Source organism: Oratosquilla oratoria, chromosome 15 (assembly GCF_046742065.1).
Source record: "Oratosquilla oratoria isolate Oo_2021 chromosome 15, ASM4674206v1, whole genome shotgun sequence".
Taxonomy (NCBI): Eukaryota; Metazoa; Arthropoda; class Malacostraca; order Stomatopoda; family Squillidae; genus Oratosquilla; species Oratosquilla oratoria.
Window position 1 is genome coordinate 17,377,080 of NC_134791.1, and position 22,073 is coordinate 17,399,152.

At 46.8% G+C, this 22,073-nt stretch overlaps 1 protein-coding gene across 4 annotated transcripts in view; it reads right to left on the reverse strand.

Annotated features, from left to right (window-relative positions):
- The window catches only part of LOC143033325 (major facilitator superfamily domain-containing protein 12-like), a 42,315-nt gene continuing 20,242 nt past the window's right edge, over positions 1-22,073 (reverse strand). For 2 of the 4 annotated variants that reach the window (XM_076198629.1, XM_076198630.1), the window contains exons 2-12: positions 21,787-22,073; positions 20,214-20,319; positions 18,374-18,581; positions 17,891-18,008; positions 17,538-17,729; positions 17,027-17,221; positions 12,138-12,412; positions 10,890-10,907; positions 8,682-8,809; positions 6,051-6,236; positions 1-2,029 (exon numbers count right to left, since the gene is read on the reverse strand). The exon at positions 21,787-22,073 is cut by the window's right edge and continues 137 nt beyond it. In XM_076198629.1, coding sequence (XP_076054744.1) covers positions 1,932-2,029; positions 6,051-6,236; positions 8,682-8,809; positions 10,890-10,907; positions 12,138-12,412; positions 17,027-17,221; positions 17,538-17,729; positions 17,891-18,008; positions 18,374-18,581; positions 20,214-20,319; positions 21,787-21,942 — 1,680 coding nt within the window. In that variant the 5' untranslated portion in view covers positions 21,943-22,073 and the 3' untranslated portion in view covers positions 1-1,931. The remainder of the gene's footprint in view (positions 2,030-6,050; positions 6,237-8,681; positions 8,810-10,889; positions 10,908-12,137; positions 12,413-17,026; positions 17,222-17,537; positions 17,730-17,890; positions 18,009-18,373; positions 18,582-20,213; positions 20,320-21,786) is intronic. The other 2 variants (XM_076198631.1, XM_076198632.1) reach the window with 2 other exon arrangements.

Here is a 22,073-nt window from a genome sequence, read left to right on the forward strand (position 1 = left end):
TTACCATTTACGTAAGTGCTATACAAGACGAGTCATTTTTATTACATTCACCCCCCCCCCCCCAAGTCACAAGTTCTAGCTATGGGCCCAAGCATCAGAATTTAAATCAAGAATACATTAAAGAATATCCCCAAACTGCACTGGTGTCTATGGCATTTCACTTCGGTATTAATTGCTGTACATACCTTGAATATACATACAATTAAGTACACCTTACCCATAAGGCAAGTTATGTCGATAGATATTTTGTAGAAATTTTGTAGAAATTTTCATGAACACCAGTACCTGTACAAACGTGTTCCAACTCTAGATCCTCTGTCGATGCGGGTTGTGCGTATATACAAGGTCTACTCAAAAGGATACAGTTATCGGACCTTTGTTCTCTCCTTGTATCCATGGCAACCAAGATAAACGATGCCAAGTGATGTAAACCTCTGTTCATGCACAACATTTTGAAGCCTCACCAAGCAAGGCAGTCTTGCCATGCAACTAGTATGCATTGTTGTATACAATGCACTTGTTAAATTTCCACTAACAAAATGACTGCAGTACTCCTATTTGCAAGACTACACATATGACAATGCCCCAACCTGCTCTAGAACCACATTCAGGATTTCATAACCAAGTAACGCATTTCCAAGGTTGCTGTTGTTATCGTTCTATAGACTGTGTCCGAGCAGTCCCGTCTCCCCAAGGAATGCCACGGCCAAAACGGGGTTTTCCCCACAAATCCTATATGGAGTGTATGTTGCGTTTGTGTGCGTGATTGTGCATAATGCAACCTGGATGTTTAGGGCTGAGGATAATTGGAAAATGTCCAGATTTAACACCAGAATCCATCTTGGAGACTTAACACATGCGAGACCCGAAACTAGACCGTAATTCAATACTTTTTCAGCACTGGAATGTCCGCTAGGCTAAGTGTACAGGACCACAACATCCTATTACAAGGACTATACACCGAAAGACCATTTTGTTTCTTGGCCGAAGATCTACAATTAGTATTGATTACAGTATTTAGGTAGAAAGTACAGCAAACTTTTGCTGCTTACCGAGACTAACATTCATCTTTTGTTTAATCAATTCACAACTTCAATTATTTAAGAACATTTCAGACAAGACACCTGGAATTATGACAACTTGAAGACTTAAGTAGATAGGTTCCCCCTCCCCAATTTTCGTAATCCAAGTGGTACAGCACATTTCACTGGAGCCAAGTTTTTTGTACAGGAGGAATGGTTATGGGAAAATGCCCTACAAACTATGGGGCAACTGGGCTTAGCACCATAATAAATCTCGACACCAAAAAAGGATAACCATAAAAAAGTTGAACTAGATTCACAACCTGTTGTGCTTAAAGTTAAGGACCCTGTGGTAAATATTCATCCAAAAATAACATACAACATAATCAGTGTCCAACAGGTAAACAAAATTTCATTGAGAAAAATCCTAACTGGAAGTCTTCCCAATGAAGATATTTGCTCACAATAGGTTCATTATTCGACCTCCAGACAACTATGTGGGAAAAGCTGGTGTAAAGTTGCTCAACTTCTCCGATTTTCTGATAAAAAATTGTGCGAAGCCTGCAGTAGCGATCTCCAAATTTCCACATTTTCCACAATTTTTGTTCAGAAAGTTATGGAAATGCATGTCAACCCTACGACTTCAAATATGTCAAAGGCACAACCTAATAAAATATCATTTCGTGCATAAAAATGAAAATTTTATGCATTTTGATTTCACATCTTTGGAGAGATTACTTGATGCTATTTGAAGTATTAGCAGGTAATCCATGAACAACAACTCTACAATTCCTACAAAACTATTCCAAGTATGGTAACAGACCAACTAACTACCATACATCTTCTACAACCTCTAATAATTGAAATCGACCTGCGTGCGAATGGCTAGGATCGAGCGATTTTGTTGTGCTATATTACGTCAGTCGGTGCCGCCTCATGTCGGTATCTCACCGTGTCCTTCGGGTCTTCTTCTGCCACCTCGGGTTGCTGCGATATTGATACGTAATCTGAAAATTTAAGAAAAAGTGAACTAGTTCATTTCTCGAAAGCCTTTCATTGCAATTGCTCAAATCACTTGTTCAAATTTGTCAAACCTGTTTAGTCGTTTAATCGATGGCAAATTAAATCACATGCCAATTTAACACAGTAAGCTTACAAGTTCCGTTTCAAAGCTAACATGCTGACAATGACCATGTTCACTAATCAAGATGTACAGAACCGATTACTAAATAGTGAAGATTAGTGTTATCAATGTACATCAGTAAACTAAAGACTTTTACAAGTGTAGGTCAAGTTGCAGCACATCACCCCAAATTATCTCCTCTACCAATACCTCCAAGATGACGAGTAGGCCAGCTCGGATTAAGTGCAACAAGGCTGTTTAACCAAAGTGCATAATTATGGAAAAACTTGTAGTCTTACACCTTTCACTGGCAGCGTAGGAACAATTTTAGACCTTCGTAAATTAGAATGCCACAATTGTGCTCTTTGGACTTGTTGGAGAGTAGACCATGCAAGCAGTACAAAGTTTAAATTGGTGTTAATATATCAAACTTTAAATTCAGGTGGGGGAAGATGTAGTGAACATTGAAAGTAATTTTTTCTCTCCAAATTTTACAATTTCATTTTAAGCTTCAGAAAAGTCTATACAGAGTTTGATACCTCTAATACTTCTGAATAGATTTAAATTCTGAATTATGTATACACGAAACTGGTAAGCTTACTGCAAGATTTTGATCAAGTTTAGAAGTTTAGAATCAAGTTCTTAGGTTTTGTACAATAAGATATAATTATAGAATCTTTAGGTACTACTAACACCAGAACATGACCCCAAACCAAAAAAAATTCTATAATATACAAAATTTTAATGAAAGTAATTCTTCAAATTTTGTCACTGGTCAAATTCAGGTGTCAGCAGTAATAAATGTATGTACAAATTTGATTTAATGGGAAGAGGAAGAGTACAGCGGCAAAGGGTAAGGAATGTGCAACAGGGCGGAGCAGGAAGGGGAAGGTAAAGGTACCCGGGCAGGGGGGGAGGCAAAGGTAGGACAGGGAATACTGGGGTTCTTTATGGTCTGATTTCACTGGCAGTACTATCCCAGAGAAAAATCTTGTGCCGCCATTGTGAGTGGTTTCCAAATAGAGGAGGGTTGTTTTATGTCATTTCTAGAAAATTACACACGAGAGGTAGTGGTTGCGGGTGTTGTGTAAATTGGACAAATATATGGATAGTATTGTAAAGGTAGAGCACAGTTATATAGTAGTCTTAAATTAGGGTATTTGTTTGTGCCTCATTTTGTAATTGACAGTTCCTTTGCATGATTTATTACACTACATTGTTTCAATGTAACAGCACTTTTTGGAAGATGGTGATATGGGTGGAGTGTGGGGGGGGCGGAGTCGGGGTGGGGGGGACGGACGGAGTCGGGGTGGGGGGGACGGACGGAGTCGGGGTGGGGGGGACGGACGGAGTCGGGGTGGGGGGGACGGACGGAGTCGGGGTGGGGGGGACGGACGGAGTCGGGGTGGGGGGGACGGACGGAGTCGGGGGGAAGGGGGCGGACGGACGGAGTCGGGGGGGAGGGGGCGGGCGGACGGGGTCGGGGGGGGGGGACGGACGGACGGAGTCGGGGGGGGGGGACGGACGGACGGAGTCGGGGGGGGGGGGGACGGACGGACGGAGTCGGGGGGAAGGGGGCGGACGGACGGAGTCGGGGGGAAGGGGGCGGACGGACGGAGTGGGGGGGCAGGGGGCGGACGGACGGTCGGAGTCCGGGGGGGGGGGGACGGACGGACGGAGTCGGGGGGAAGGGGGCGGACGGACGGAGTCGGGGGGAGGGGGGGGGGCGGACGGACGTAGTCGGGGTGGGGGGGACGGACGGAGTCGGGGGGGGGGGGACGGACGGAGTCGGGGGGGGGGGGACGGACGGAGTCGGGGGGAAGGGGGCGGACGGACGGAGTCGGGGGGAAGGGGGCGGACGGACGGAGTCGGGGGGAAGGGGGCGAACGGACGGAGTCGGGGGGGGGGGACGACGGACGGACGGAGTCGGGGGGAAGGGGGGTCGGGGGGAAGGGGGCGGACGGACGGAGTCGGGGGGAAGGGGGCGGACGGACGGAGTCGGGGGGAAGGGGGCGGACGGACGGAGTCGGGGGGAAGGGGGCGGACGGACGGAGTCGGGGGGGAGGGGGCGGAGGGACGGAGTCGGGGGGGGGACGGACGGACGGAGTCGGGGGGGGGGGGAGTCTGGGGGGGGGAACGGAGTCTGGGGGGGGGAAACGGAGTCTGGGGGGGGGGGAACGGAGTCTGGGGGGGGGAACGGAGTCTGGGGGGGGGAACGGAGTATGGGGGGGGGAACGGAGGCTGGGGGGGGCACCGGAGTCGGGGGGGGGGAACGGAGTCGGGGGGGGAACGGAGTCGGGGGGGGGAACGGAGTCGGGGGGGGGAACGGAGTCGGGGGGGGGAACGGAGTCTGGGGGGGAACGGAGTCTGGGGGGGAACGGAGTCTGGGGGGGGAACGGAGTCTGGGGGGGAACGGAGTCTGGGGGGGAACGGAGTCTGGGGGGGGGAACGGAGTCTGGGGGGGGAACGGAGTCTGGGGGGGGAACGGAGTCTGGGGGGGGAACGGAGTAAGGGGGGGGAAAGGAGTCAGGGGGGGGAAAGGAGTCGGGGGGGGGAACGGAGTGGGGGGGGGGAACGGAGTCGGGAGGGGAACGGAGTCGGGAGGGGAACGGAGTCTGGGGGGGGAACGGAGTCTGGGGGGGGAACGGAGTCTGGGGGGGGAACGGAGTCTGGGGGGGGAACGGAGTCTGGGGGGGGAACGGAGTCTGGGGGGGGAACGGAGTCTGGGGGGGGAACGGAGTCTGGGGGGGGAACGGAGTCTGGGGGGGGAACGGAGTCTTGGGGGGGGAACGGAGTCTTGGGGGGGGAACGGAGTCTGGGTCTGTAGATGGTTAGGACAGGAAATTTAGTTGTATGGGGAGGGTCATAGGAATACAAGCAACAGGATTTAGGGTGGGTTGGGGGTACATGTGTGATAGGGTTATTTGAAAACTTGTTTATATCCAAATCTTTGGAAGTGCACACTGCTACAACTACTTGTGATGGGTGGCTTACCAGGCACTTCAATTCTCAAGACAATTTTCCAACTAAATATTTACATTTCCTTTAGTGTTGTCAGACCTAGTGTTTAAATGTTTCAGAACAAGTTTTAAAACAAATTTATTACACATTTTTAATGCACTTGGCAAAACACCATTCACTGCAAAGTAATTTCCACTGTACAAATGGGACAGTATGTATTCCTTCAAGATTCTAATAGTCTAAACTTACCATGCAGGACTGTTCTAATCTTGAATTTCATTGGGATCAACATCACACAATTTAAAGAAGGTTAAGACAAGACTAGTAACCAAATATAACAGTATGGCCCCTCCACTGTAGTAGATAACCAGTAAATCTATCTTCGCCTTGAATTTCACCAACTGGAGAACCCGTACGCTCACTGACATGGTCCTCAAACTTCCCAGATCTCTAGAAATTTTTAGACTTGTCCATGAGTGATGAGTGGGGCAGTTTTTACATCAATAGCTCAAAATTATAAGGAGACTAGCCGTTGCCAGCTGTCAGTTCTCAATGTGAAAATATACAGTACAAATGAGAATCTGTTAAATATAAATTAAGTGAAAATTAACTAGTTTCATTAGTGTAGGCCATACTATTATTGTTCTGGTTCAAAGCAACAAAGGAGATTACAAGCTTGATACAGCAGTAGCAAAATACAAGGAACAGCATTACTTCAATATGCACCATGTTAGTATCAAAGTCTACACCACATTGTTAGTAAACTAAAAGCAATGCAAAAGCTTTCGTTACTGCAGTACTATAGTCAACCAATACCACAAAGTTTACAAAGCTTTAATGGAATTAGTCACTTGGAATCAAAGCACTAGAATTAATCAGTTCTCTCCCAATTTGCAAAACAATTAGTTATTCAATACTGCGGTTAAACTCCTAAATTGGCGTACCATCCCCCAGCACAAGTTCCTGTTTATCTTCCTTATCTGTGGTGGCCGACTCAGAAGGACCAGCACACACACCGACGGGCACTTGGCCCTTTGCAGCTGCAGTACACGCATTAACAACCACAGTCTCAAGGTGCGATTCATTGCAAACATTATGCGAGTTATTGTCCGAGGCCTCCCTTCCTTGTGCTGTTTAAAGAAGTTAAACACATAAAGGTACACATGTTAGGCAAAGTCAATGGGTCTTAATTAGTTACACATATTTAGAAGTGTAAGGACATCTACTCCTACAACAAGATGTGTTACCATGCAAACATTGTGAACGAAAAAAAAAAGTGCCCGATTTCAGTGTCTTGCCTGAACAAATTTAAAAATACAGTAAAAATAAATATGTTCAACCATCACCAGACTATCCGAATGTTCAGATACCAACCTTGTTTCCCAATACGAGCAAGTTTCTGAATATGTAATGTCTGTTCTTCAAGCTGGGCAATTAATCCAACCATAACCATATACACATGCACAAACTTACACCATCTTATAAAATAAGGTGTAAAGAAAATGTACATTGGTACATTTTCCCCACAAATATAATACAGCAACAGACTATTCTACAACTTCCCATCTAAATACTTGCGAGGCATCTCACCTATCCACTCAGATTTTACAATTTCCTATCTAATTCTACATCCGTATTCATCCAATCTAACCATTATGTAACTGTTCTTGTTCACCATTTACATTCTTCCAATTTATATTCAACATGCCACAAGCTAATATCCAGGCCCCAGTGGTCATTTTGCCTTTGACAGCATAAAAAACCTAACCTTTACCATTTCATGCTTTCAACAGCATTAACTTTAATACTGAGGAATGCCTAGGCTCCTATATCTACATTGCATTGACAATTCAAATTCAGCCCACTACTTCCATTACTATACAGATTTCCTATACAAGTCAGATTATTCCTATATATATATATATGCAGCAATACCTTCTTGGGGATGTGCCATGTCTTGCTGCATTGCCAAGGGCTCCCCTCCCCCTTACAAGGAAGGTAGCTAAAATCAAAGGACAATTCCACTCCCATCCATTCCATTCCATTCCACCCCTCCCCTCCCTCCCTCTTCTTGGTTCCTCCTGGACAACTAGTCATCCCTGAATCTCGTCCATCACCCTGGGTCAGAAGCAATGTAGCAAGACGCAGCGCATCCACAGCAAGGTCGCTTCATTTAATCAGTGACCCAACCCTCTCCGTCCTCTCATGCAGCAATGAAGATAGGGAGAAATCCCTTTGCGCTGCATCAAAATATCCACACTACTCCCTAACACGGAGAGGGGGGTCGCCGATTTAATGAAGCGGCCTTGCTGTGGATGTGGTGTGTCTTGCGACACTGTCTCTGACCCAGGGCAGTGGACAAGATGCAGGGATGATTGATTTATGGAGTTTTTGGCTCGAAGGCCAAGCGCCGGAGCCGGTAGGCCATTCAGCGCATAAAGATGCAGGGATGACCCGTCATCCAGGAGGTGCCAAGATAAGAGGGAGGGTGGAGGGTAGTGGAGTGTATTAGGGATGGAATGGGTGGGAATGGTTTTTATGCCTTTCTTTTTGGCTACCTCCCTTGTAAGGGGGAAAAAGTCTGTTATACGTATGTATGTACTCCCTAACAACCCCATCCTCCACTCACTCCCTCCCATGCATCATAGCATCATCCATACACAGCCATTCTCCACTCACCCCATCTGCCTTTTTCCTTCAACAAACATCCCCCCTTTCACACTATTCATCCATCACATCCTCAGTTATTCCCTTATGTTCACTCATTCCATCTCTGCCTTCTATGTAATAAATACCAAGGGCTTTCCCCCCCCCTTACAAGGGAGGTCCCTAAAATCAAAAGGCATAAATCCACTACCATTCATCCCCCTCCCTCCCTCTTTTCTTGGCTCCTGGATGATGGGTCATCCCTGCATCTCCCTGTAATGTAGCAAGACCTAGCATATTCACAGCAAGGCTGCTTCACTTAATCGGCAACCTGTTCCCTTTTGCAGAAAAAGACTGGGAGAAATCCCTTGAGGCTGCATCAAAATATTCACTTTTACTCCCTAACACCCCATCCCCCACCCACTCCCTTCCATGCATCACAGCATCACCCATACACAACCATTCTCCACTCACCCCTATCTTGTCTTCTCCCTTTCTTCCTCAACAGACATTCCCCTCTTTCCCAATGCCCCTTTCACCCCATCCATCCATCTCATCCTTGGTTGCCCCCTCATGTTCACTCCATCCACCTCCGACTTCCATACTTTTATTTTTCTTCGCTCATTCTTTCCATGTCCAAAACCATCCCAATATTTTTTCATCAACCCCATCTCCCAACTCCTTTTTTCACCCCTGCTCTCCTTTTCACCTATTCCTATACAACCTACATAAAGATAACTAAACACCTATCCAAATTTGTCAGGTATATCTAAGTTTCAATATTAAATTTAGTTTCAGTTGTAAAAAACTAGCCTGTATATACAAGTATATAGCTAAAGAAAAATGGATAAATCTAATTTTAACCAACAAGACCCTCCAAAATTCTTGTACAAAGTATTTGCAACCCTGCAATTTAAAATTATACAAACCTTTCCTTCGATGACCTATTTTGGCGGGTAACAATAACAAAATGGCTACAATTGCCAAAAGTGCAAAAAGCCCACAACCATATCCGAGGACATTTCGGAAGTACCAGTTGCAGTCTGGACAGCAAGAACTGCAAGGAGAGTACATTTATTAGAATATGCATTTCATGGACAATTACAATTTAATTTCATTATACACAAAGGCCTCCATTCCCCTTGCAAACGGGGTGGGGCAGTCTAACCTTACACGCACTTTAAATTCCTTCACCTTTCCCGTCTTAGTACCTTCAACAGGTTCAAGACCTCAAACTAGTGCATGACCTTACAGAATCATGCACAGATAAACCATTTAATTTCCATTACCAGGATCCAGGAATTGTGTTCAGGCTGTTCTATAGATTTCAGGAAAGTACATTCGTTGTGGGTAAACATTTCCTTCTCTAGTTGCCATGGTGGAGAAGAGATACCAAGATAAGGAGCAAGGAAAGTGAAGAGTTCTAATCTCTGCTGTACTTGAAGATGGGTAAAGATGAGACGAGAAAAAAAATAAAAATAAATAAAGTAATCTAAGTGGAATTCAGAGTTTCAACTCAAGATGGGTCACAGTAAGGTTCTGTTGGACGTCCACTCCACAGGAAGTTTCCACGTGTCCACTGGTTTCCCTATACTGTATAAATTGATCAGGAGGGTATGAGAAAGCCAGTCTGGGTGGTATACAACTGAAACCTTTACCAAACTCTACAGGCGAGGACCAACACTTATGGAATTCTGTCTCCAATTATATCTAGCTTCACATTCTTGTATACACATCTGGTTTGATAGAACAGCCTAATTTTTCTCATCAAAATGTACACTTTAAGAAGTACTTACACGAAATTAAGTGCAAACAAATGTGCAACACAAATAATGATTAGGATAACCTGTGCAAGTAGTCAAGAAATAAATGGATCAGTCTTCGTCTACAGCAAAATTCAGGTCAAGGGAAAAAATACTAGACTGTGGGATGAGAAGCACAAAGCAAGAAAGGTATATTTGGCATAAAGAAGCTTTTATGTAGTCTATAATGCAAAGGCCTCTTCCGTCTTATAATGGGTGGGTCAATTAGAGCCATTCATTCCGCCGCTCAACCCAGCGGCTCCCAACTTTATGCCCCCACACCCCTTGGAAGTACACTTGTGTAAGCAACGATTTCTAGTTCTTAACTAGATTTTATTCTTTAACTGCATAAAAAAACAAGTTTATAAATAGTTTAAGTTTTTGGCTTTGGGCATGAATTTCAATTTATGCAACAAGAAATTGCATAAATCTTGTAATGATTGCACAAATCCTTGATACTGATGCAAGGATGGGAGGGGAGAGTTGGGAGTGGTTGTGGTCAAGTGCGAATGATATCGACGCAGCCCTACGGGATTTCTTCCCATCTTTTTCTGCACAAGGGATTAGGGGGTGGGGGGTTGACCAATCAAGTGAAGTGGCCTTGCTGTGGATGTGCTGTCTTGTTGCATTGCTTCTGACCCAGGGCAGTTCATGATACAGGGGTGACCCTGTCATCCAGGAGCAGCTAAGATGAGAGGGAGGAAAGGGTGGTGGGTGGGAGTGGAGTGGGTGGGAGTGGAATGGCTGGGAGTGGAGTGGGTGGGAGTGGAATGGCTGGGAGTGGAGTGGGTGGGAGTGGAATGGCTGGGAGTGGAATGGCTGGGAGTGGAATGGCTGGGAGTGGAATGGCTGGGAGGGGGTATATGCCTTCTGACTAATCTAGCTTCTTTATAAGGGGGAAAAAGCCTTTGATATATAGATAAGAAATAGCAATCTATGGAATCCACTATGCAAGACCAAAGAAATTTTATTCCCGCTTTGCACAAGTTAAATAAGCAAAGACAGGAGAAAATTCCACGAGCTTAAATTAAAGTTTCTCAAGTGATTCCAGTAGAATTAGTTTCCCTCCACTGCACCCCAAGATGTCATTTTACATGCCACCATAGGTTGGGAAACCCTGCCTATAGTCCTCTACAAGGTACTTGTTCCAACAGCGATCAGGCTATTCCATTAGTTCCTGGTACCTTTCCCTAGGTCCCTTAGTAGCGAAGGGGCTATGCAGTGCATGTGCAAAGCTCACTAAGCATCCAGTGGAAAATAAAAAATTCTAAGCAGGCATTTATGGTCACGGCATTTTGCAAAACTTGTGGGCATGCACGACAAACAATTACTAACCCCTTTACTCCATCTCTCCTGGAAATGTGGAAAATAAAAGTTTAATTGGGCGAGAAGTATCGGAAGTCGTAAAATATACTAACTTATGGTATGCCTACTATCTCTGACTCCAGTGAGTGACAACTCCTTGGGTCCTCTCAATATATTATGTAGTAAACGCAAGTCAATCAAGTGGAAAAGGCGGTAGAAAAATGCAGGTCTAAGTAGGAACCTTACATTGACATTTCAACTAAGTCTTCTTCAGAGTGACAGACAACGTTGTTTGTCATTCTGAACTTGTAGTCTAAAGATCACCACTAAAGATCACCACATCATCTCAAGATCCTACTCAAACCTAAAGTATAAGGGGCAAAGTCCTAGCCTCTCAACAGGGATGAGTTTGACATTAAACCAAATCACCGACCTGCATTTTCAGACCTTTTCCACGAACATTTTTTACCCTTTGGGGGTGGAAAAGTTTGAAAGGAGATTATATTTAAAGACTAAACATTCCTGGCCTGGTTCGGAAACCGTCAGCCTCTTGGGACTATACCTCCTGATGGAGGAGACCGAGTAGACATTTTGAAGATTGACAGCAAGGAGACTATTCTGTGTTTAAGTAGCTAGACTAGGTCACCTAACTTCAAAATGCACCGAAATATAAATTTTAGAGGGAATACCAAATCCCATAAGACTAATTTCATAAAACTAGGTCAAGAATACTTTGACCCAATCTAGAGTTCTAAATCTATGCAGTTATCAAACGTCACCTTAATCTATAATTTCTGCATATCTGAAAGTGGCTCGACATCCAATGTTTTCAGAAGATAAAGTACTTCGAACTGCCTTTATTGCAATTATGCATTTGTTAATTTTGCACATTCAAAAATTAATTTCAGGACAACCTGTTAACAGTCGAGCATGCAACCAAATTCATTTATACACTGGCAAAGGTGACGAACTTAAAAATACTCCGTAGTTTACACCAAATTTGACAATTTGGGAGGCAATTGTAGCAACTAGAATTGGTCTAACCATGAACTACAAGTCTCTCAAACTTGACATTTGAAAATGTATAGCACAAGATTCATCCATTCCATAAAAACTATTCCCACCCATTCCATCCCCAATACACTTCACTCCCCTCCACCCTCCCTCTTATCTTGGCACCTCCTGGATGACTGGTCATCCCTGCATCTTGTCCACTGCCCTGGTAAACATGCAATTAAACAATAGCATTGCTTCATTACAGCATTATATCCAACTTACGTGCATGGGGTGATGCTCTGTATGACCATGACAGTGATGCCATTTGAGAGCTTGTCCGTGAAACTCATGGCCCCATAAACAAAGGCTCCTGTCTCCGAATTGGGTCCAATGAGGTCGGCCGTAAGGCTGAGCGACGTCACCAGCATCGTCGAACCACCGGCTCCCATGAGGACCGCTACACCGTACAGAAGGTAAGTTTTGTACAAGTCGCCTTTCCCAAGCAAGACTCCTACACACGATGCCAAGGCCAACACGCAACCAATCAGGAAAGTTGCCTAGGGAGAGGAAAAAAAAATTATATATCAAAGGCTTTTTTCCCCCCCTTACATGGGGGGAGGGGGTAGCCAAAAAGAAAATGGCATAGAAACAACTCCCACCCATTCCATCCCCTACATACTCCACTCCCTTCCGCCCTCCCTCTCATCTTGGCACCTCCTGGATGACGAGTCATCCTGCATCCTGTCCACTGCCCTGGGTCAGAAGCAGCATCTCAAGACAGCACATCCACAGCAAGGCCACTTCATTAATTTAGTGACCCCCACTCTCCGACCCCTCATGGGAGTGGGCTGTGTGAGTGGGCTGTGTGAGTGGGCTGTGTGAGTGGGCTGTGTGAGTGGGCTGTGTGAGTGGGCTGTGTGAGTGGGCTCTGTGAGTGGGCTCTGTGAGTGGGCTGTGCGAGTGGGCTGTGCGAGTGGGCTGTGCGAGTGGGCTGTGTGTGTGTGTAGGGTGTGTGTGTAGGGTGTGTGTGTAGGGTGTGGGGTGTGGGGGGTGGGGGGGTTGTGTGGGTGTGTGGGGGTGTGGGGGGTTGTGTGGGTGTGTGGGGGGTGTTGTGTGGGGGGTGTGGGGGGTTGTGTGGGGCGTGTGGGGGGTTGTGTGGGGCGTGTGGGGGGTTGTGTGGGGCGTGTGGGGGGTTGTGTGGGGGGTTGTGTGGGGCGTGTGGGGGGTTGTGTGGGGCGTGTGTGGGGTTGTGGGGGGTTGGGTGGGGCGTGTGTGGGGTTGTGTGGGGCGTGTGGGGTTGTGTGGGGCGTGTGGGGGGTTGTGTGGGGCGTGTGGGGGGTTGTGTGGGGCGTGTGGGGGGTTGTGTGGGGGTGTGGGGGGTTGTGTGGGGCGTGTGGGGCGTTTGGGGGTTTGTGTGGGGCGTGTGGGGCGTGTGGGGGGTTGTGTGGGGCGTGTGTGGGGTTGTGGGGGGTTGTGTGGGGCGTGTGTGGGGTTGTGTGGGGTTGTGTGGGGGGTTGTGGGGGGTTGTGTGGGGTTGTGTGGGGGTTGTGTGGGGGTTGTGTGGGGGGTTGTGTGGGGCGTGTGGGGGGTTGTGTGGGGGGTTGTGTGGGGAGTTTGGGGGGTTGTGTGGGGGGTTGTGTGGGGCGTGTGGGGGGTTGTGTGGGGCGTGTGTGGGGTTGTGTGGGGATTTGTGGGGCGTGTGGGGGGGTGTGGGGGGTTGTGTTGGGGGTGTGGGGGGTTGTGTGGGGCGTGTGGGGGGTTGTGTGGGGCGTGGGGGGTGTGGGGGGTTGTGTGGGGGGCGTGTGGGGGGTTGTGGGGGGGGTTGTGTGGGGCGTGTGGGGGGTTGTGTGGGGCGTGTGGGGGGTTGTGTGGGGCGTGTGGGGGGTTGTGTGGGGCGTGTGGGGGGTTGTGTGGGGCGTGTGGGGGGTTGTGTGGGGCGTGTGGGGGGTTGTGTGGGGCGTGTGGGGGGTTGTGTGGGGCGTGTGGGGGGTTGTGTGGGGCGTGTGGGGGGTTGTGTGGGGCGTGTGGGGGGTTGTGTGGGGCGTGTGGGGGGTTGTGTGGGGCGTGTTGGGCGTTGAGTGGGGGCGTGTGGGGGGGTTGTGTTGGGGGTTGTGGGGTTGTGTGGGGCGTGTGGGGGGGTGTGTGGGGCGTGTGGGGGGGTTGTGTTGGGGGTTGTGTGGGGCGTGTGGGGTTGTGTGGGGCGTGTGGGGTTGTGTGGGGCGTGTAGGGGGTTGTGTGGGGGGTTGTGTGGAGGGTTGTGGGGGGTTGTGTGGGGCGTGTGGGGGGTTGTGTGTGCAGAGTTGGGGGTTGTGTTGGGCGTGTTGGGGGTTGTGTGGGGCGTGTGGGGGGTTGTGTTGGGGGTTGTGTGGGGCGTGTGGGGGGTTGTGTGGGGCGTGTGGGGGGTTGTGTGGGGTTGTGTGGGGCGTGTGGGGGGTTGTGTGGGGCGTGTGGGGGGTTGTGTGGGGCGTGTGGGGGGTTGAGAGGGGCTGTTGACGGGTTGTGTGGGGCGTGTTGGGGGTTGTGTGGGGCGTGTGGGGGGTTGTGTGGGGCGGGTGGGGGGTTGTGTGGGGCGTGTGGGGGGTTGTGTGGGGCGTGTTGGGGGTGTGTGGGGCGTGTTGGGGGTTGTGTGGGGCGTGTTGGGGGTTGTGTGGGGCGTGTTGGGGGTTGTGTGGGGCGTGTTGGGGGTTGTGTGGGGCGTGTTGGGGGTTGTGTGGGGCGTGTTGGGGGTTGTGTGGGCGTGTTGGGGGCTGTGTGGGGGTGTGTTGGGGGTTGTGTGGGGTTGTGTGGGGCGTGTGGGGGGTTGTGTGGGGGTTGAGGGGCGTGTGGGGGTTGTGGGGCGTGTGGGGGTTGTGGGGCGTGTGGGGGTTGTGGGGCGTGTGGGGGTTGTGGGGTGTGTGGGGGTTGTGGGAGTGGGGTGTGTGGATACTTTCAAGTCTGGATGGTTGCAAGGTGTGTACATTTGTACCTCACTATCCCCATCATACTCGTATACACATGAAAGGCTCCCCCCCCCCCTTACAAGGGAGGTAAAATCCACTCTCACCCATTCCATCCCTACATAACCCACTCCCATCTAACCCACTCCCATCTAACCCACTCCCATCTAACCCACTCCCATCTAACCCACTCCCATCTAACCCACTCCCATCTAACCCACTCCCATCTAACCCACTCCCATCTAACCCACTCCCATCTAACCCACTCCCATCTAACCCACTCGCCCATCTAACCCACTCGCCCATCTAACCCACTCGCCCATCTAACCCACTCGCCCATCTAACCCACTCGCCCATCTAACCCACTCGCCCATCTAACCCACTCGCCCATCTAACCCACTCGCCCATCTAACCCACTCGCCCATCTAACCCACTCGCCCATCTAACCCACTCGCCCATCTAACCCACTCGCCCATCTAACCCACTCGCCCATCTAACCCACTCGCCCATCTAACCCACTCGCCCATCTAACCCACTCGCCCATCTAACCCACTCGCCACTCGCCCATCTAACCCACTCGCCCATCTAACCCACTCGCCCATCTAACCCACTCGCCCATCTAACCCACTCGCCCATCTAACCCACTCGCCCATCTAACCCACTCGCCCATCTAACCCACTCGCCCATCTAACCCACTCGCCCATCTAACCCACTCGCCCATCTAACCCACTCGCCCATCTAACCCACTCGCCCATCTAACCCACTCGCCCATCTAACCCACTCGCCCATCTAACCCACTCGCCCATCTAACCACTCGCCCATCTAACCCACTCGCCCATCTAACCCACTCGCCCATCTAACCCACTCGCCCATCTAACCCACTCGCCCATCTAACCCACTCGCCCATCTAACCCACTCGCCCATCTAACCCACTCGCCCATCTAACCCACTCGCCCATCTAACCCACTCGCCCATCTAACCCACTCGCCCATCTAACCCACTCGCCCATCTAACCCACTCGCCCATCTAACCCACTCGCCCATCTAACCCACTCGCCCATCTAACCCACTCGCCCATCTAACCCACTCGCCCATCTAACCCACTCGCCCATCTAACCCACTCGCCCATCTAACCCACTCGCCCATCTAACCCACTCGCCCATCTAACCCACTCGCCCATCTAACCCACTCGCCCATCTAACCCACTCGCCCATCTAACCCACTCGCCCATCTAACCCACTCGCCCATCTAACCCACTCGCCCATCTAACCCACTCGCCCATCTAACCCACTCGCCCATCTAACCCACTCGCCCATCTAACCCACTCGCCCATCTAACCCACTCGCCCATCTAACCCACTCGCCCATCTAACCCACTCGCCCATCTAACCCACTCGCCCATCTAACCCACTCGCCCATCTAACCCACTCGCCCATCTAACCCACTCGCCCATCTAACCCACTCGCCCATCTAACCCACTCGCCCATCTAACCCACTCGCCCATCTAACCCACTCGCCCATCTAACCCACTCGCCCATCTAACCCACTCGCCCATCTAACCCACTCGCCCATCTAACCCACTCGCCCATCTAACCCACTCGCCCATCTAACCCACTCGCCCATCTAACCCACTCGCCCATCTAACCCACTCGCCCATCTAACCCACTCGCCCATCTAACCCACTCGCCCATCTAACCCACTCGCCCATCTAACCCACTCGCCCATCTAACCCACTCGCCCATCTAACCCACTCGCCCATCTAACCCACTCGCCCATCTAACCCACTCGCCCATCTAACCCACTCGCCCATCTAACCCACTCGCCCATCTAACCCACTCGCCCATCTAACCCACTCGCCCATCTAACCCACTCCCATCTAACCCACTCCCATCTAACCCACTCCCATCTAACCCACTCCCATCTAACCCACTCCCATCTAACCCACTCCCATCTAACCCACTCCCATCTAACCCACTCCCATCTAACCCACTCCCATCTAACCCACTCCCATCTAACCCACTCCCTCTCTTATCCCCATCATAAGAGAAAACGACTCCTACAATGTTTTGCATTATTGTACAATGTAGGCAAGTTCTTTGCTGCCATCTATTCACATGTAGAGGTAGGGTGGGGGTGGGGGGGGTGCCTCCATTGTATATAGTTTTCCAGTCACTGAGGAATTCATGGAATAAGTTAAATTAAATTAAACCAAACCAAAATGGCTCTTCCAGCCTTACCTTTCGGCCAATCTTCTTGTTGGCACAATTCATCACCATTGATGTTATGAACCCTGACAAGTACATCACAAGAGGAATGTATGCTAGAGATTGTTCGTGCAAGTGCAAACTGTCTTGCAAATAGATGGGCACGTACGACTGAGTTATGTTGCAAAACAGTCTGGTGCACATGTACAGCATGGCAATTAGGTAGAACTGAAAAATAAAGAGCAAGAGATTAATTTCATGAATATTTTTTGGTTAAAATTATTCATTAAATGCATTTCAAACTTGCACGAAGAAACTAAAAATTTTTGTATGCATATTAAGTTGTTAGAATTAATTTCAGTTCGTGAAAGCAGAAGCCTGACACAATTATCAAAATTCCACAAGTTTGAAAGTTTTGTACCCTATTTTGGTAAATTAATGAAAATGAAAACTAAAATTTTCAGAACAAGTGGAAAATTAGGCCATGAGATAGTTGATAAAATCTCAACTTTGTATTCTTCAGGAACTCGAGCATTTAACAAACCTGAGGCTCCGCGAACCAATCATTCCATGCCATACGACAATGAATTGGCCGATCAATGGCATTTTCTGTCTGGCATTGTGAGGTGGATTGCTCTATAGGTCCATACGTTGAGGAATATACATTTTCTTTCACCAAGACATGGAACAGTATAACAAATACTGCACCAATGACGAGGACAGCACCCACAATATACTGCAACGATATACTTTCAATTATAAAATGATCACCGGCATACATGCAATGGATTTTTTGTAGGCAGGAAGAATCTGTACACGTTTGAATTAAAAAAAAATACATTACCCCTACAAAATATTTTGGAAAATGTCACATTAACAAATTTATGAAGACGTTACCCTGAATTTATAAGCATCTTCTGGTCCAATAGTCGTTTCTGTTCCTGTGCTGCCTATACCAAGTACTATCCAAGTGATGAGGTACACGGTGATGTTTGACATTACCGTAAATGCATACCTAAATTAGAGGTTCATATTAAATTCAAAATCCTAAAATTAAAAATAGTAAAGTTTAAAATATATACTGTGTATGAAAACCAATTATATAAGGAACAAGTTTATTTCAGAAGTTTGCTTCTAATCTTGAGAACACTAGAAGTGCGGTTCCAGGTCGGAAACTGCGCCCCATCCTTGTACCAAATACAGGTAAGCCAATAATCCATAATTTGAACAGTTAGTAATAATAGATTTGTTTCCCCATGTTTAACACTGAAGGCGTGGAGCACAGCAATCTTTACCATTCTACCGCATTTCTAGACAGATGCAAAAAATGTCGACATTTTAAATGTTGCTACCGATTACAGGAATTCGAAAACCCAATACCTAATGGAATTCAGGTCCGTTCTTTCGTCTTCAGATCGAGCCAAGTCGGGAATAAGGGACAAGTGGTTGATTTGAGTGCTTGCCCATCCAAACTGGAAGATAATTACGAACGGAGCATAATACATAACTTGCGCCCACTCTTCAGATCCTTCACAATGGATGCATCCCAAGAAAATGAAGGGAAATCCGAGCAGGACACACAAGCAACCTGTAAAAAGCACCCAAATTATTATTTCTATTGTTTATTATTAATTATTATGGTTTTTATTGTTATTATCATTATTATTACTTTTTTTTATTATTTAGTTTTGAGTCTAAATTAGAGTTTCTACCTGTTAGCATGGCAACACTACATTTTACACGAGCATTCTCACGACTTCAAAACCTGCAGAATTTAATTTATCGTGTTCTAATCTATTAAAATAAAATACCATTATCCTACTGCACCGTGAACCCAGGCGCGGATAAAAGGGGGGGGAGGGGGCCCAGGCCCCCCCAACGCCCCGAGTATGGTACACTTCTAGAGTTTGATTCTCCTTGGATAAACACTTTTTAGTGCGAATTTAGGATTTGCATTATATTTGAATTATATGATTTTCCATATGATTACGAGCAAAACACTTAGGTTTCTGGACCTCTCCAAGCCAACAGCATTATTCTTGGGGTTAAAATATCGGTGTTTCAAGTATCTGTTACCGCTTAATTATCGGTTCGCACCCCGCCCCCCAAATAACATTCCTGGATCCGCGCCTACGTGAACCCAATCATGCACAGCACGATAAGATTATATAAAAAATAGATAGCAATAATGTCGTCCCTATTGCAGGTTCAATGTTGATTTAACCACCCACCCCGCCCTGGGTATCTTCCCACCTTCATACCTTACTGCCTATTTTAGCTATTACCTTGCGAAATAAACAAATTTTACAATTTGTAAATTATTCAGGGCTTCTTTGACGTTTGTCAGCCCTGTGGGAATATGCACCCACCAGTGGCGGCGCCAGGGGGGGGGCTTGGGGGGGCTTTAGCCCCCCAAAAAAAATGGCCAGCCCCCCCCCCAACTGAAATGAGCAAGTTTAAAATTTAAAACACTCATTGAAATAATTTTATTAAGCGGAATTTTTAATTGCCAGGGCTAAAGATTTGTCAGCCATCAGTGCTAGCCCAACCATTAACCCCCTCCCCTTTTGAAATGAGGATAATATACGTGTATTATCATATATTAGCCCCCCCCCCCTTAGCCTCCCCAACTAAAAATTCCTGGCGCCGCCGCTGGCACCCACCCCTTCCCCCATCCCAGAAGTGAATGACCCCAAATGAACGAGGGAGACTGTGGAGGGGGGGGGGTTAGGACGCACCGAGGGGGGGCTAATGGATGCAGAGACTGGTTGGGGGGGTATAGCCCCACCACAACCATGAACTTTTAAGGTAACGTCTTCGACATTGAAAACAGCCACTTTCAGCACGAGTTGAGTTACGACTAAATGCAATAAAAGCGTATCGACGCCTTTGATCGATGGCTCGAGTCGACTGGATCATGGTGCAGCTAGGAATGTCGAGATTATAATACGATCTTCTGAAAAATATTCAGCACAGTTTGCTTGGAATGTTCGTTATTTCCGGGCATTTTTTACATTACTTTAAATCTTTGTAAAAAGGAATAATGTAACCGAGCCCTGCAACTTTTAAATACTAGTGCCAGATCGTGACGTCATTGGCTCCCATTTCTTCGAAATAAAAATTACTAACCAACAATGTACCAGTGTCCACAAACTGCACAACCCGGCATTCATACAAAATTAATACCAATTCATACCCATTAATGCAAATTTAAACTTACCTGCAAAGTGCCACACCTTCCTTTTGCCATATTTGCTGCAGAAAGCAGTGTCGTCTTGCCGGTCAGATTCGCGCCCAACAAATGGCGTAGCCAAGCCATCTGCAATCTTCAAATAAAATATAAAAAAATAAAACCAATAAATAGACAATGAAAAATACGACCATACTGCATTCTTAATTGCTATATTTATTAGACATGAAAATATACATCCCTGCACGATTGAGCACTGGATATAGATTGATTAATTCAACATAATGGAGTTTCGAACACTCCTTGCCATCGTCCAAAGTTTCGTACAATTTCGGTTACCTTGGGGTTTTCGAAACGCAATTATTAAAAACTTCGCTAGCCTTAGCGAAACTACTGACAATGACAAGTACAATTTTACCATCTTCACTAGACACTCTGTAAAACATGTGGATTTCATGGACATGTCAATAAGCTACGTTTCACTAGAAAATCTAGAACTTTCTGGTGTAGAAAGCGTTCGTCAAGACTAGCGAATATTAAGGTCTTTAAAATTTTCGTTAAAAAAAATTCTGCAAATCTAGCAAATCCAACACTTGTGGCAACATCTGCTCGGCCATTGTTGCCAGAAGCTGAGCAACTTGAACGCGTTAACCGTTAATTAAACTTTCTACATTTTAATTAAGCTACCAAACGGCGTCCAAAACAAAGAAATTATCCCCAAAATATTAAATCCTGGTTAATATTGGATTAAAAACTGCAATAATTCATCCTCCTACGTTCTACTTTTACCCTCCACTTTAATAACTAGAATACGACTTCGTTTACTATCTAGAATTCTAAAATACATTTCAACAGTTTTTAAAATTCTTACGGTCGTACCTCTTAGTTCATAGATTTGCTATACACGACGGAAAGATAATTTGACATTTGGAAATTTGAAAATATTGTAACCGATTATTATCATTATTATTATTATTATTAATTATTATTAATTATTATTATTATTATTATTATTATTTTTTTTTTATATACAACTTAAAACGAATTCTCAACGTTCGGCGCTTGTGAAACCCGTGGAAGCCAATTGTAATAACCTCAACTGAAAAATCCGGCCCCGGTAGGCCGGCACTTAATCCCCGGTACCAAACCAAGGTCGCCCTAAGGCCCTGTTCACACTAACAGTTTCAACCGCGGCGGTTCAATTACAAGTCAATGGGCGAGTTCTCACAACCGCGCAGTTTTTCCTTGACTATGCGGTACCGCCTTGTGTGAACAGGGGCTACGACTTGTCTATAGCTACAAAATCTAACAAAATTAATTTCATTCTAGCTAATGTCAAGTGGATTTTATCAAGTATCTAAGAACGTGTCCTAGAAATATCCTAGTAAAAATGAGCACAAGTCAAAAAAATTAAAAATAAATTTAATATATGAAGAATTAAATAATGAATATACGACAATTAAAATTATACGTGATAAAGAAAAATACAAAGACAAATTAACTAAATGAATTTATGAATCAAATTAACACTAAACGTAAGAAAATATACAACATAATTTAAGTAATATATAATATAATTAAAGTAAAAAAAAAAATTACTTACCTGGCCAATAAGTAAAACTAGTCCAGCGTATGTGTTGTCGAAGAGAAGCACGTGGTGGAAATACACTAACAAGTAGGTAAACCACAAAGCCGAACATAGGTCGTTGAGCACGTGCCCAAAGCCGAATCCGGCCCTCAGCCTCAAGCTTAACGTCATCCTTCCTCGAGTACGACCTCTCACGCTCTCACAGCCTCACAGTCTCACACTGAACCTCCTCCTCCTCCAAGCCCCGCCCTTCCCCGAAAAGGTCACGTGATTTTGTTTACGATTGGTGACGTCATCGCCGG